The sequence below is a fragment of the Phoxinus phoxinus genome (assembly GCF_949152265.1).
Source record: "Phoxinus phoxinus genome assembly, chromosome: 23".
Classification (NCBI taxonomy): Eukaryota; Metazoa; Chordata; class Actinopteri; order Cypriniformes; family Leuciscidae; genus Phoxinus; species Phoxinus phoxinus.
This window is the reverse complement of record NC_136898.1, coordinates 210,001-225,000: the sequence shown is the minus strand read 5'-3', so window position 1 is coordinate 225,000 and position 15,000 is coordinate 210,001. Positions and strand designations below refer to the sequence as shown.

Below are 15,000 nucleotides of genomic sequence, written 5' to 3'. Positions count from 1 at the left end.
TGATTCTCTAATCTAAACAGACGCAGCAGTTTTCATTTTTGAAAATCATACATTATTACAAGGAAAAATATTAACACACGAGGAAATCATTGTTGTGTCCGTGAAGATGTGAAAAAATAGGCATAAATCTAGATTACACATTTACCCAAATTATTATACGCCTGTTTAACCGAAGCTAATGTGTGTGTGTTTCTCCATCATCCCCAATGTCACTTCTCTGTGTTTTACGCCCTGACGAGAACGCAAGTTCATTCCCTAGTTTACCGACGTGTGTCTGTGGAGGGAAGAGTCGCTGTGCGCGGGTGCAGAATAGGAATGGTACATGCGTCGTGTACAAAGTCATTTGCGCTGGTGCAAGATACGGCCCAGTGTGTTATTCAGAGGCTGTTTTAAGGGCGCGTGATTGGCCGTAATGTAGCGTGTGCACAACACACACACTTAGCTTCTCTCATCTACACAGACGCAGCAGTTCATACTTTTGAAAACTATACATGATTACAAGGACACATATTACCACCTGAGGGAGATCATTGAGGTGTCCATGAAGATGAGCAGAAATAGGCATAAATCTCTCTCACATTTATTCCGGCTAACTGTAGTAATGCCGGATCAGCCGTGTCTGCTCAACAGTGGCGAGACTCATCGGTGTATGAGCACGTCTGACAGTGGGTTATCCGTATGGACCCGTGTGGAACACCAGTTGATAGACATAATAAATTAGATTTAAAATTATGAATTTTTACTAATTGAGAACGGGAAGAAAGGTAAGATTTAATCAAATTTACAAAATCTATTGAAAAATTACAAATTAAGTAGTTTCTGCAAAAGATGATTATGGTTTAGAGTATCAAATGCTTTCTGTAAATCAAGAGATACGGCCCCTACAACTCCACTTTATCCATTAATGCTTTCACCTCTTCTATAAAGCAACATGTGGCAGTTTCTGTTGAGTGTTTACCCTAAAACTGCATCGGATGTAATTGAAAAGAACTATTATTAAGATGATCAATAATTTGTTTGGCCAAGAATTAGGGAATATCTCGTGATCTAATGAACTATTATTAGTGATATGTGTTAGAGGGTTAACTATTGAAGAACTCGTTTGTTCCAGTAAAAGTGTCCATACCATAAATATCCTTGGCCCTTGAGGACTTCAGAGACATGACTCTTTCAACCTCTAACTTATTACTGGTCTTAATACCAAAGCTGTCACTAGCATTAATTGTTCATCATTCTGACCAGCAGAGGGCCTCGACGCTCTGTGCTCGAAGTCTTCTATCATGGAGGAACGTGTCAGAGCTTCACGGTTCACCAGGACTGATGGGATTGCGGTGGGTTCATGTGGAGTTTTAAAGGAGTTCACTTTAGAATTAAAATGTCCTGATAGTTTACTCTCCCGCACGTCATCCCAGATGTTCACGTCTTTCTCTCTTCAGTGGAACAGAAATGCAGGTTTGTGAGGAACACACTCCAGATGTTCTCCATATAGTGACTTCAATGGTCCAGCGGGTCGAAGGTCCAGATGTGAGTTTCAGCTTCAGTCTCGATCCAGCCGAGGAATAAGAGTCTCATCTAGACACACCAGCCGACATTTTATAACAAAATACACATTTATATACTTTTAACCACTAATGCTGATCTTGCACCGTCACTGAGATCGCCACACATTACGAAAGGCTCAAGCGTGACGCTAGCGGGAAATTAATTTTCTCCTTCAACCTTTAAATCATCCAACATCGTTGTTTTACATTTGTATGGTAGTTGGCATTTGACTCAGTCTTTGCACATTCTCTTTGTAAACACTCGATTGGTTCTTCCGTCTACATCACACATGACCTTTCAACCTGATTACATAATGTGTGTCGCATCACAGCGAGTGCAAGACCAGCACTATTCCTTAACAGGGACCGTTCACTTCACAGCTTTATAATGGCAGTTTCTGTTTTGAAGTCAATATCTATCCATCATAAAAGTGCATCTGTCCATTATAAAGTCACTGAAAGTCATGTGTCTAGTATCTGTAAAACCGCATTTTTCCATCTTAAAAATATATCTAAATGACGTCATATGCTCTCATTGACGAATGCGGAACAGTTAGTTGATGCGTTCATGAGCTCAAGGCTAGATTATTGTAATGCTCTACTGGGTGGTTGCCCTGCACGCTTAACAAACAAACTACAGCGAGTTCAAAACGCAGCCGCTCGAGTTCTTACCAGAACCAGGAAGTATGACCATATTAGCCCCGTTCTGTCAACACTGCATTGGCTGCCTATTAAACATCGTATACATTTTAAAATATTGCTGATCACTTACAAAGCACTAAATGGTTTATCTCCGCAGTACTTGAGCGAGCTCTTAACGCATTATAGTCCTTCACGTCTACTGCCATCTCACAACTCCGGCCAGTTAATAATACCTAGAATATCAGAATCGACTGCTGGCGGTAGATCCTTTTCCTATTTAGCACCAAAACTCTGGAACAGTCTTCCTACCATTGTCCGGGAAGCAGACACACTCTGAACACTTCCCATAAATCCTGATGTACTCGTTACATCATAAGAAGAATGGCGTCTACGCTAATATTAGTCTCTCTGTTTATCCCAAGGTTTACGGCAGTCAGCCGGATCCAGATCTGATTAAGGACCTGCGCCTGGACACACACACACACACACACACACACACACACACACACACACACACACACACACACACGCACACACACACACACACACACACACACACACACACACACACACAGGACCTGCGCCTGGACACACACACACGCGCACACACACACACACACACACACACACACACACACACACACAGGACCTGCGCCTGGACACGACGATAACGCAGTCCTGAAGTGTCCACTAGTCTCCTTCCCTTTACCTCTGTACAGATAAAATGTTGTCGGGATAATTCCGGTTCACGTGGTTATGCGGAAGCGATACATTCTGTCTTATAAATATTTCAAGGCTTATACCTTGGAACTTATTTCATGGTTTGCGTTCTCGAGACACCAGGCACTGTTTTGTACAGATCAGCGGCCGGATAAGGGTTTTCTGTTAGAACGGTGTCGTGTTAGTTAATAAGTTAATAACTAATGATCTTTGCAACGGAAGTGAATCCATCAAAACTAACTTTATCTGGACAATAACTGTATTCTAGATCTGCTGTAAAGCTGAACACTGTTACTGTAATCTCCTGTGATCTCTGTAAAGCTGCTGGGAACTCTATATTGTAAAGCGCTGTATAGATGAAGGATAAATGAAGGTGACTTGACCTGACATAAAACTGCATCTATCCATGAATATTGGGAGAACTATCCCTTTAAGATCCTCAGATGGTTCCTCACCTCTGTGCTCCTGTGTGTGTGTGTGTGTGTGTGTGTGTGTTCCCTCAGGAATGACGTGTCAGGCACGCAGCTCGTACGTGTCGAGTGAGATAAAATGGGGCTATCGCTTCACGCCGGTCCTGACGCTGGAGGACGGCTTCTACGAGGTGGACTACAACAGTTTCCACGAGATCTACGAGACCAGCACTCCCAGTTGCAGCGCGCGCGAGCTAGCGGAGATGACCGCGCGCTCCCGTCTGCCGCTCAGCTGGTCAGTCGCTAGCAAACTGAGTCAACTCGACGAGCCCAGCGAGAGGAACGGGGACCTGGCCAACATGGAGAACGAGTCGAAAGTGTAGGAGCACACGGGAATCTCTCCTCGCCTCTGAGCGCAGGACGTTTGGCTGAGGTCAGAGGTCAGGGGTCAGAGGTCAGCTCAGGAACGCGCCCCGAGGACACGGATCTCGCGCGGGGCGACTGCATGGTTCCCGAAACCTCTTTTTCTTAAAGATATAAGAAATGATATTTTCAGATTTGTAATTCAAAGATTAAAAACCTATATATGTATATGAATATATATAGATCTATTCTAGGGCATTTGTATTTTTTGTATATATCTGTTTTTGGTTTGAGATGTGCGGTTGTTTGATACGACACGTCTGCGACAGACATATTTACCCACGCATGTTCGAAACGATCCCTGACTCTGATGTACAGAATATGAATATGAAGAACTGTAGGCTACAATAGCGGAGATCTTGCGCGCGTGTGTGTGTGTGTGTGTGTGTGTGTGTGTGTGTGTGTGTGTGTGTGTGTGTGTGTGTGTGTGTGTGTGTGTGTGTGCTCCAATAACCTTCCGTACCGTCGTCAGGCCATGATCTCTCTCCCTTTGCTCTTCCTTTAATACATAATCAAAACTGGATTTGAGCTTCAAACGGACCTGATGCTGCAGATTCTCAGCTCCTATTTCTGTGTGTTCGGTGGAACAGAAACCGTGAGTTTAAGCTCGACAGAAGACAGAAACGGTAACTATGAGTTTAAGCTCGACAGAAACGGTAACTATGAGTTTAAGCTCGACAGAAGACAGAAACGGTAACTATGAGTTTAAGCTCGACAGAAGACAGAAACGGTAACTATGAGTTTAAGCTCGACAGAAGACAGAAACGGTAACTATGAGTTTAAGCTCGACAGAAGACAGAAACGGTAACTATGAGTTTAAGCTCGACAGAAGACAGAAACGGTAACTATGAGTTTAAGCTCGACAGAAGACAGAAACGGTAACTATGAGTTTAAGCTAGACAGAAACGGTAACTATAAGTTTAAGCTCGACAGAAGACAGAAACGGTAACCGTGAGTTTGACAGAAACGGTAACTATAAGTTTAAGCTCGACAGAAGACAGAAACGGTAACCGTGAGTTTGACAGAAACGGTAACTATGAGTTTAAGCTCGACAGAAGACAGAAACGGTAACTATGAGTTTAAGCTCGACAGAAACGGTAACTATGAGTTTAAGCTCGACAGAAACGGTAACTATAAGTTTAAGCTCGACAGAAGACAGAAACGGTAACCGTGAGTTTGACAGAAACGGTAACTATGAGTTTAAGCTCGACAGAAGACAGAAACGGTAACTATGAGTTTAAGCTCGACAGAAGACAGAAACGGTAACTATGAGTTTAAGCTCGACAGAAGACAGAAACGGTAACTATGAGTTTAAGCTCGACAGAAGACAGAAACGGTAACTATGAGTTTAAGCTCGACAGAAACGGTAACTATGAGTTTGAGTTTGACAGAAGACAGAAACGGTAACTATGAGTTTAAGCTCGACAGAAACGGTAACTATGATTTTAAGCTCGACAGAAACGGTAACTATGAGTTTAAGCTCGACAGAAACGGTAACTATGAGTTTAAGCTCGACAGAAGACAGAAACGGTAACTATGAGTTTGAGTTTGACAGAAGACAGAAACGGTAACTATGAGTTTAAGCTCGACAGAAACGGTAACTATGAGTTTAAGCTCGACAGAAACGGTAACTATGAGTTTAAGCTCGACAGAAGACAGAAACGGTAACCGTGAGTTTGACAGAAACGGTAACTATAAGTTTAAGCTCGACAGAAGACAGAAACGGTAACCGTGAGTTTGACAGAAACGGTAACTATGAGTTTAAGCTCGACAGAAGACAGAAACGGTAACCGTGAGTTTGACAGAAACGGTAACTATGAGTTTAAGCTCGACAGAAGACAGAAACGGTAACTATGAGTTTAAGCTCGACAGAAACGGTAACTATGAGTTTGAGTTTGACAGAAGACAGAAACGGTAACTATGAGTTTAAGCTCGACAGAAACGGTAACTATGAGTTTAAGCTCGACAGAAACGGTAACTATAAGTTTAAGCTCGACAGAAGACAGAAACGGTAACCGTGAGTTTGAGCTCGACAGAAACGGTAACCGTGAGTTAAGATCGACAGAAATGGTAACCGTGAGTTTGAGTTTGACAGAAACGGTAACCGTGAGTTTGACAGAAACGGTAACCGTGAGTTCATCAGCGTTCACTCGCACACGAGACCAAAGAGCCGAACCGTTTCGTGACGACTCGCTTCGGCACAGACTCCACACGATTGCAGACGCAAACCCACAGATCAGTGGCCGATGATCTACGAGTGCCAACGCCACAGAGATATTACAGTTTTTCAACTGCTTACACACATCCTCAAAGCTTTACACACACATCCCAGAACCGCACACAGAATGCACATCGCCTCGCATCTCTTGCGCTGCATTCAACATATCACACACATCTCAGAAGCACACATTTGTCTTACGTTGCAAACACCTTTGCCATAATATTATATTTATGGATATTCATATACACACAGTTATTCAAAACCTAAAGCTCTTCTTTCATGAGCTCATATGTACATTTCTGAACAAGATTGAAAGTAATTGGCGGCGAGATGTTGAAAAATAAACAGTAAACACGAAAGCAAGATTGAAACCAAACTTCTTCTTTTTTTACTGTAAGCATTTGTGGTTATGAATACAGTATCACACAGTCCGAAAAACCTATAACTCGACCTTTGACCTGTGTGTGTGTGTGTGTGTGTGTGTGGGGGGGTTGTGTTTGAGAAAGGAAATCAAGATACTTCCTGTTAGATTTGTGTGTGTTTCATAGAGAAGTGTGTGTTGTTTTATGAAACTGAACACTGAGTCGAAGGCCGAGAATGAGTGTGTGGGTTTGCAGATCTGGTGTGTGTTTCTGCGGTTCGAGTGTCAGGTTTCAGAGTGAGGATTGTGTGTGTAAGCGGTTGATGAACACGGTAAGATCCAGATGTACCTGTCGGTCAGGAAAAGACGGTGTAACACACTGAACACGCTGAGAGCGGTTACTCACGTTTCTCCTCTGATGATCACGTGATCACGGTTGCTCAGATCTCACACTCCTGACTCAGCGATCACGCTTCTCTACATCATAGTTATGGCATCGAAAGTACAAATTATGACATAAGGGGAAATGGACATAAGTTAATGATGAAAGTAAAAGAGTTGCCAGCCACCGTCAGCTTTTTTAATCATTTTCAAGTTTCACGGCCCCCAGAATATTGTGTGAATGATATCATATTTATTAAATGAAAAGTTGACATTGACACACTAAGCCATAATTATGATATGAAAAGTCAAAATTGACATAAAAAATTGAAATTGACAAAGTATTGAAATTGAAATCATAATGAACTCTTTCCTCACCAGCGTTTAAAAGAAGAGTTGCCCGTCACCGCCAGTATTTCCACGGCCCTCAGAATATTGTGCAGAATATATGAATATGCAATATTTCAAAGAAAGAACAGATCCTCTGCCTTTAAACAACAAACAATCTCATTCTAGCTTCATGCATTCTTTTTTATTAACACTTGAATATGTGTAAGTTTCATAAAAAGCATAATTTTGAGCAAAATGATTATGGCTTAGTGTGTAATAATTTCTACTTTTTATCATAACTTCATATTTTTTACTTTGTAATGTCATAATTATGATATACAGAAGCTGATGTGGCAGAAATGGGTTGGATGAACGGCATCGGTCACGACGAGTCTTACAGTAATATCTCCAGTAATATACAGTAATATCTCCAGTAATATACAGTAATATCTCCAGTAATATACAGTAATATATCCAGTAATATACAGTAATATATCCAGTAATATATCCAGGAGTATACAGTAATAATATCTCCAGTAATATATCCAGTAGTATACAGTAATATGCCCAGTCATATCCAGTAATATCTCTAGTAATATATCCAGTAATATCTCCAGTAATATCCAGTAATATCTCTAGTAATATATCCAGTAATATCTCCAGTAATATCTCCAGTAAAGCCCGGATCATTTGATGAAGTGCCCTTTAAAGCTCTGCTGATGAAGCCATTCGAACACGTGTCACTCATATCTCATCACTCGGGAAATATGAAATCAGGAATATGAGCATGAAGGTTTTACTGTGTTCGGATCCTAAAGCTTATTTCACAAGCCATATTACGGTACATTATTGACGTGTTTATACAGATTTAGCGCGCATATGACAGGCGATTCATTCTGGTTTTCTTGTTGATTAGATGATTACTCTGTGTCACAAGAAGCTCATAAATAAACCATATCTAAACATTACTTTTGTTTCTTTGATTTTTCTCTCTCTGTGTAAAAGAAGTAAAATTGTTCAGTGCTGGAGTCCGAGCTCGTTCTCTGAGTGTGTGTGTAAACGACGAGCGTTCAAACCAGTGTTTGTGTTATTTTAGGTGATATTACTTTTCAAGAGCTCGTTGTTGTATGTGTTTATGTCCTTCTGCAGTGAGGGGATCTTGTTGTTGTAGCATAGCCGACAAGTTCAGGCCAAGCCGGACTGATCGAAAATATCCAGATAACATTTACATTTTTATATTTGGTTCCACAAAAAACAACCATAACACCTTCAATCATTGTAACACTGCGATGACCCTCGGTCTGTAGAATTATAATCTTAGATAGAAGAAGAGAGAATGAAAACTGATTTTTATTGATTATTAATTGGCGGGTGCACGCTGGACACGCCCCCTCTCTCTCGCGCCTCATCAGTGCACGGGAGCGCGCATTAGTGTGTAACGATGCTGCCGGTGAGTGTGCACGCGGATCAGATGCTCGGGTAAGACTTTCGGTAAATGTATCATATTTTTATCATAGTTTTCATATTTTAAAGTCTTTAATAACTCTCCTCTCTTGTGTTGTGGTAGTTGTCCTGTGATATGGAGACCGTGGGATCTTTCATCAAGAGAGACACAATTACATAAAGTAACATTTTTATTTACTTCAAGTTTTGCTAACATTCCCTTAAAGTTATGAAACCTTACTTTTGAATGTTCTCTGCATGTTCTTTTAAAAACGTTTTTTCTTGGTTATGTGAACGTTAAGGTAACGTTCCGTTCATTCTTCAAACATTATGGGAACGGATACTTTTGAATGTTCTCTGAACGTTCTGAAAACAAGGAGTAACATTTAGAAAATGTTGGTAACACTTTACAATAAGGTACATTAGTTAACATTAGTTATTGTATGAACTAACAATGAGCAAATACATTTGTTACAATATTTATTAATCTTTGCTAATGTTAGTTAGTAAAAATACAACTGTTGTTCATTGTTAGTTCATGTTAGTTCATAGTGCATTAACTAATGTTAACTAATACAACCTTTGATTTAAATAACGTATTAGTAAATGTTGAAATTAATATTACTAAGATTCATAAATGCTGTAGAAGTTTTGTTAATTCTTAGTTCATGTTAACTAAGGTAGTTAAATAATGTTAACTAATGAACCTTATTGTAAAGTGTTAATGTTTGAAGAATGTCTAACAAAAATGTTTCAGAAAAAACGTTTCATGAACAATGTATAAATAATGTTTTTGTTCTAACGTTTTGAGAACATTATTAAAGACCAGATAACATTGAACAAACTTTCTATTAATGTTACTGGAAGAACGTTTGTTCATAACTTTGACAGAACGTTCCCTGTGTTTGCTGTTTTTCTTTTCTCTGTGTATTGATGCGTACGTTGATTTCAGAGTCTGTGTTCTTGTGTTCTGATGTCCAGGTGTTCTTGTGTTCCTGTGTTCAGATGTTCTTGTGTTCAGATGTTCTTGTGTTCTGATGTTCTGATGTTCAGGTGTTCTTGTGTTCCTGTGTTCAGGTGTTCTTGTGTTCGGATGTTCTTGTGTTCTTGTGTTCCTTTGTTCAGGTGTTCTTGTGTTCCTGTGTTCAGGTGTTCTTGTGTTCGGATGTTCAGGTGTTCAGGTGTTCTTGTGTTCTTGTGTTCCTGTGTTCTGATGTTCTTGTGTTCCTGTGTTCAGGTGTTCTTGTGTTCCTGTGTTCAGATGTTCTTGTGTTCCTGTGTTCAGGTGTTCTTGTGTTCCTGTGTTCAGGTGTTCTTGTGTTCCTGTGTTCAGGTGTTCTTGTGTTCCTGTGTTCAGGTGTTCTTGTGTTCCTGTGTTCAGATGTTCTTGTGTTCCTGTGTTCAATGTGTTTTGTGTTCCTGTGTTCTTATGTTCTTATGTTCTTATGTTCTGATGTTCAGATGTTCTTGTGTTCTGATGTTCAGGTGTTCTTGTGTTCCTGTGTTCAGATGTTCTTGTGTTCCTGTGTTCAGATGTTCTTGTGTTCTGATGTTCAGGTGTTCTTGTGTTCCTGTGTTCAGATGTTCTTGTGTTCCTGTGTTCAGGTGTTCTTGTGTCCTTGTGTTCAGGTGTTCAGGTGTTCTTGTGTTCCTGTGTTCAGGTGTTCTTGTGTTCCTGTGTTCAGGTGTTCTTGTGTTCGGATGTTCTTGTGTTCCTGTGTTCAGGTGTTCTTGTGTTCCTGTGTTCAGGTGTTCTTGTGTTCCTGTTTTCCTGTGTTCAGGTGTTCTTGTGTTCTTGTGTTCTTGTGTTCGGATGTTCTTGTGTTCCTGTGTTCAGGTGTTCAGGTGTTCTTGTGTTCGGATGTTCAGGTGTTCAGGTGTTCTTGTGTTCCTGTGTTCAGATGTTCTTGTGTTCTGATGTTCAGGTGTTCAGGTTTTCTTGTGTTCATGTGTTCAGGTGTTCTTGTGTTCTTGTGTTCCTGTGTTCAGGTGTTCTTGTGTTCCTGTGTTCAGGTGTTCTTGTGTTCTTGTGTTCAGGTGTTCTTGTGTTCCTGTGTTCAGGTGTTCTTGTGTTCCTGTGTTCAGATGTTCTTGTGTTCCTGTGTTCAATGTTCTTGTGTTCCTGTGTTCAGGTGTTCTTGGGTTCCTGTGTTCAGGTGTTCTTGTGTTCCTGTGTTCAGATGTTCTTGTGTTCCTGTGTTCAGATGTTCTTGTGTTCCTGTGTTCAATGTTCTTTTGTTCCTGTGTTCAGGTGTTCTGATGTTCAGATGTTCTTGTGTTCAGGTGTTCAGGTGTTCTTGTGTTCCCGTGTTCAAATGTTCTTGTGTTCCTGTGTTCAGGTGTTCTTGTGTTCCTGTGTTCAATGTTCTTGTGTTCCTGTGTTCAGGTGTTCTTGGGTTCTTGGGTTCCTGTGTTCAGGTGTTCAGGTGTTCAGGTGTTCTTGTGTTCCTGTGTTCCTGTGTTCAGATGTTCTTGTGTTCCTGTGTTCAGATGTTCTTGTGTTCCTGTGTTCAATGTTCTTTTGTTCCTGTGTTCAGGTGTTCTGATGTTCAGATGTTCTTGTGTTCAGGTGTTCAGGTGTTCAGGTGTTCCTGTGTTCAGGTGTTCTTGTGTTCCTGTGTTCCTGTGTTCAGATGTTCTTGTGTTCCTGTGTTCCTGTGTTCAGGTGTTCTTGTGTTCCTGTGTTCCTGTGTTCAGATGTTCTTGTGTTCCTGTGTTCCTGTGTTCAGGTGTTCTTGTGTTCCTGTGTTCAGGTGTTCTTGTGTTCCTGTGTTCAGATGTTCCTGTGTTCAGGTGTTCTTGTGTTCCTGTGTTCAGGTGTTCTTGTGTTCTTGTGTTCTTGTGTTCAGGTGTTCCTGTGTTCAGGTGTTCTTGTGTTCTTGTGTTCTTGTGTTCAGGTGTTCAGGTGTTCTTGTGTTCAGGTGTTCCTGTGTTCAGGTGTTCATGTGTTCTTGTGTTCAGGTGTTCAGGTGTTCTTGTGTTCTTGTGTTCTTGTGTTCTTGTGTTCCTGTGTTCAGGTGTTCCTGTGTTCAGGTGTTCCTGTGTTCAGGTGTTCCTGTGTTCAGGTGTTCCTGTGTTCAGGTGTTCAGGTGTTCCTGTGTTCAGGTGTTCTTGTGTTCCTGTGTTCAGGTGTTCCTGTGTTCAGGTGTTCAGGTGTTCCTGTGTTCTTGTGTTCCTGTGTTCAGGTGTTCTTGTGTTCCTGTGTTCAGGTGTTCCTGTGTTCAGGTGTTCCTGTGTTCAGGTGTTCTTGTGTTCCTGTGTTCAGGTGTTCCTGTGTTCAGGTGTTCTTGTGTTCCTGTGTTCAGGTGTTCAGGTGTTCTTGTGTTCCTGTGTTCAGGTGTTCTTGTGTTCCTGTGTTCAGGTGTTCAGGTGTTCCTGTGTTCAGGTGTTCCTGTGTTCAGGTGTTCTTGTGTTGTTGTGTTCCTGTGTTCAGGTGTTCCTGTGTTCAGGTGTTCAGGTATTCCTGTGTTCAGGTGTTCTTGTGTTCTTGTGTTCAGGTGTTCTTGTGTTCTTGTGTTCCTGTGTTCAGGTGTTCCTGTGTTCAGGTGTTCCTGTGTTCAGGTGTTCTTGTGTTCTTGTGTTCAGGTGTTCAGGTGTTCAGGTGTTCTTGTGTTCTTGTGTTCTTGTGTTCCTGTGTTCAGGTGTTCCTGTGTTCAGGTGTTCAGGTGTTCTTGTGTTCAGGTGTTCCTGTGTTCAGGTGTTCCTGTGTTCTTGTGTTCCTGTGTTCAGGTGTTCAGGTGTTCTTGTGTTCAGGTGTTCCTGTGTTCAGGTGTTCCTGTGTTCTTGTGTTCCTGTGTTCTTGTGTTCAGGTGTTCAGGTGTTCTTGTGTTCTTGTGTTCTTGTGTTCTTGTGTTCAGGTGTTCCTGTGTTCAGGTGTTCTTGTGTTCTTGTGTTCAGGTGTTCAGGTGTTCCTGTGTTCTTGTGTTCCTGTGTTCAGGTGTTCTTGTGTTCTTGTGTTCAGGTGTTCCTGTGTTCAGGTGTTCTTGTGTTCTTGTGTTCAGGTGTTCAGGTGTTCTTGTGTTCTTGTGTTCAGGTGTTCCTGTGTTCAGGTGTTCTTGTGTTCTTGTGTTCTTGTGTTCTTGTGTTCAGGTGTTCTTGTGTTCTTGTGTTCCTGTGTTCAGGTGTTCCTGTGTTCAGGTGTTCCTGTGTTCAGGTGTTCTTGTGTTCCTGTGTTCAGGTGTTCCTGTGTTCAGGTGTTCAGGTGTTCCTGTGTTCAGGTGTTCTTGTGTTCTTGTGTTCAGGTGTTCCTGTGTTCAGGTGTTCTTGTGTTCCTGTGTTCAGGTGTTCTCTGGAGGCTCGCGGCGGGTTCTGGCGTCGGCAGTGTTCCATCATCCCGTGAGGTCTGCAGTCAGCGCTCTTGCTCTTCTTCATGTTCATCAGCTCAGAGTTCCAGAGACCAGGTGTTAACAGGAGTGTGTGTGTGTGTGTCGGATCTCCACAGGCTGTTCCTGCCCAGATCCCGGATCCAGGAGTATCTGTCTCATCTGGGCCGCACGGTTCTGGCCAGTTTCCCCGCGCAGGCCACGCTGCACTTCTACAACGATGAAGACTCCGGCTCTGAGGAAGAGGACGAGGGAGAAACACACACACATTAAAGGGACGGTTCACACAAAAATGACAATTCGCCCATGATTTACTCGCCCTCAAGCCATAAAGTGCATCTGTCCATCATATCTGTCCATCATACCTGTCCATCATACCTGTCCATCATACCTGTCCATCATACCTGTCCATCATACCTGTCCATCATACCTGTCCATCATACCTGTCCATCATATCTGTCCATCATACCTGTCCATCATACCTGTCCATCATATCTGTCCATCATATCTGTCAATCATAAAGTGCTTCTGTCAATCATAAAGTGCTCCACAGGCTCTGGTGGGTTAATAAAGCTGTTCTGAAGCGAAGACATGCGTTTGTGTAAATAAAATATACATTTTTAACACTCTACAAAGTTAAATTCTAGCTTCCGGCCAAACGCAGTCTACGTGCTTCTAAAGCACAAGCGGTGAAGAGCGGGACACTAACAGAACTGTGTGCGTCTGACAGAGGAATGTCATACACACTAGCATGAGTTCAGGGCGCGTACATCATGGGCTAATGTTCGTGTGTGTGTGTGAACTCTCGCTCTATGGACAGATCTGACGAGCGCTGCTGAGGGACACACGTCAGGACACTGGGATCTGTGGTCAGGACACTGGGATCTGTGGTCAGGACACTGGGATCTGTGGGAGAGTTCAGGATCTGTGGTCAGGACACTGGGATCTGTGGTCAGGACACTGGGATCTGTGGTCAGGACACTGGGATCTGTGGTCTGGACACTGGGATCTGTGGTCTGGACACTGGGATCTGTGGTCTGGACTCTGGGATCTGTGGTCAGGACACTGGGATCTGTGGTCAGGACACTGGGATCTGTGGGAGAGTTCAGGATCTGTGGTCAGGACACTGGGATCTGTGGTCTGGACTCTGGGATCTGTGGTCAGGACACTGGGATCTGTGGTCAGGACACTGGGACCTGTGGTCAGGACACTGGGACCTGTGGTGAGGACACTGGGACCTGTGGTGAGGACACTGGGATCTGTGGTCAGGACACTGGGATCTGTGGTCAGGACACTGGGATCTGTGGTCTGGACTCTGGGATCTGTGGTCAGGACACTGGGATCTGTGGTCAGGACACTGGGACCTGTGGTGAGGACACTGGGACCTGTGGTGAGGACACTGGGATCTGTGGTCAGGACACTGGGATCTGTGGTCAGGACACTGAGATCTGTGGTCTGGACACTGGGATCTGTGGTCTGGACTCTGGGATCTGTGGTCAGGACACTGGGATCTGTGGTCAGGACACTGGGATCTGTGGTCAGGACACTGGGATCTGTGGGAGAGTTCAGGATCTGTGGTCAGGACACTGGGATCTGTGGTCTGGACTCTGGGATCTGTGGTCAGGACACTGGGACCTGTGGTGAGGACACTGGGACCTGTGGTCAGGACACTGGGACCTGTGGTCAGGACACTGGGATCTGTGGTCAGGACACTGGGATCTGTGGTCAGGACACTGGGATCTGTGGTCTGGACACTGGGATCTGTGGTCAGGACACTGGGATCTGTGGTCAGGACACTGGGATCTGTGGTCAGGACACTGGGATCTGTGGTCAGGACACTGGGATCTGTGGGAGAGTTCAGGATCTGTGGTCAGGACACTGGGATCTGTGGTCAGGACACTGGGATCTGTGGTCAGGACACTGGGATCTGTGGTCAGGACACTGGGATCTGTGGTCTGGACACTGGGATCTGTGGTCAGGACACTGGGATCTGTGGTCTGGACTCTAGGATCTGTGGTCTGGACACTGGGATCTGTGGTCTGGACTCTGGGATCTGTGGTCAGGACACTGGGATCTGTGGTCAGGACACTGGGATCTGTGGGAGAGTTCAGGATCTGTGGTCAGGACACTGGGATCTGTGGTCTGGACACTGGGATCTGTGGTCAGGACACTGGGACCTGTGGTCAGGACACTGGGATCTGTGGTC

The 15,000-nt window shown here is 43.4% G+C and overlaps 2 protein-coding genes across 2 annotated transcripts in view; both read left to right on the top strand.

The window, feature by feature from the left end:
- The window catches only part of kcnj6 (potassium inwardly rectifying channel subfamily J member 6), a 35,262-nt gene extending 27,266 nt beyond the window's left edge, over window positions 1-7,996 (top strand). The window contains exon 3 of the mRNA XM_079598943.1: window positions 3,407-7,996. Within this exon, the coding sequence (XP_079455069.1) occupies window positions 3,407-3,696 (290 nt within the window). The 3' untranslated portion in view covers window positions 3,697-7,996. The remainder of the gene's footprint in view (window positions 1-3,406) is intronic.
- Window positions 7,997-8,374: 378 nt separating this feature from the next.
- The window catches only part of ripply3 (ripply transcriptional repressor 3), a 7,957-nt gene continuing 1,331 nt past the window's right edge, over window positions 8,375-15,000 (top strand). The window contains exons 1-4 of the mRNA XM_079600585.1: window positions 8,375-8,508; window positions 8,597-8,654; window positions 12,754-12,812; window positions 12,914-15,000. The exon at window positions 12,914-15,000 is cut by the window's right edge and continues 1,331 nt beyond it. Coding sequence (XP_079456711.1) covers window positions 8,471-8,508; window positions 8,597-8,654; window positions 12,754-12,812; window positions 12,914-13,067 — 309 coding nt within the window. The 5' untranslated portion in view covers window positions 8,375-8,470 and the 3' untranslated portion in view covers window positions 13,068-15,000. The remainder of the gene's footprint in view (window positions 8,509-8,596; window positions 8,655-12,753; window positions 12,813-12,913) is intronic.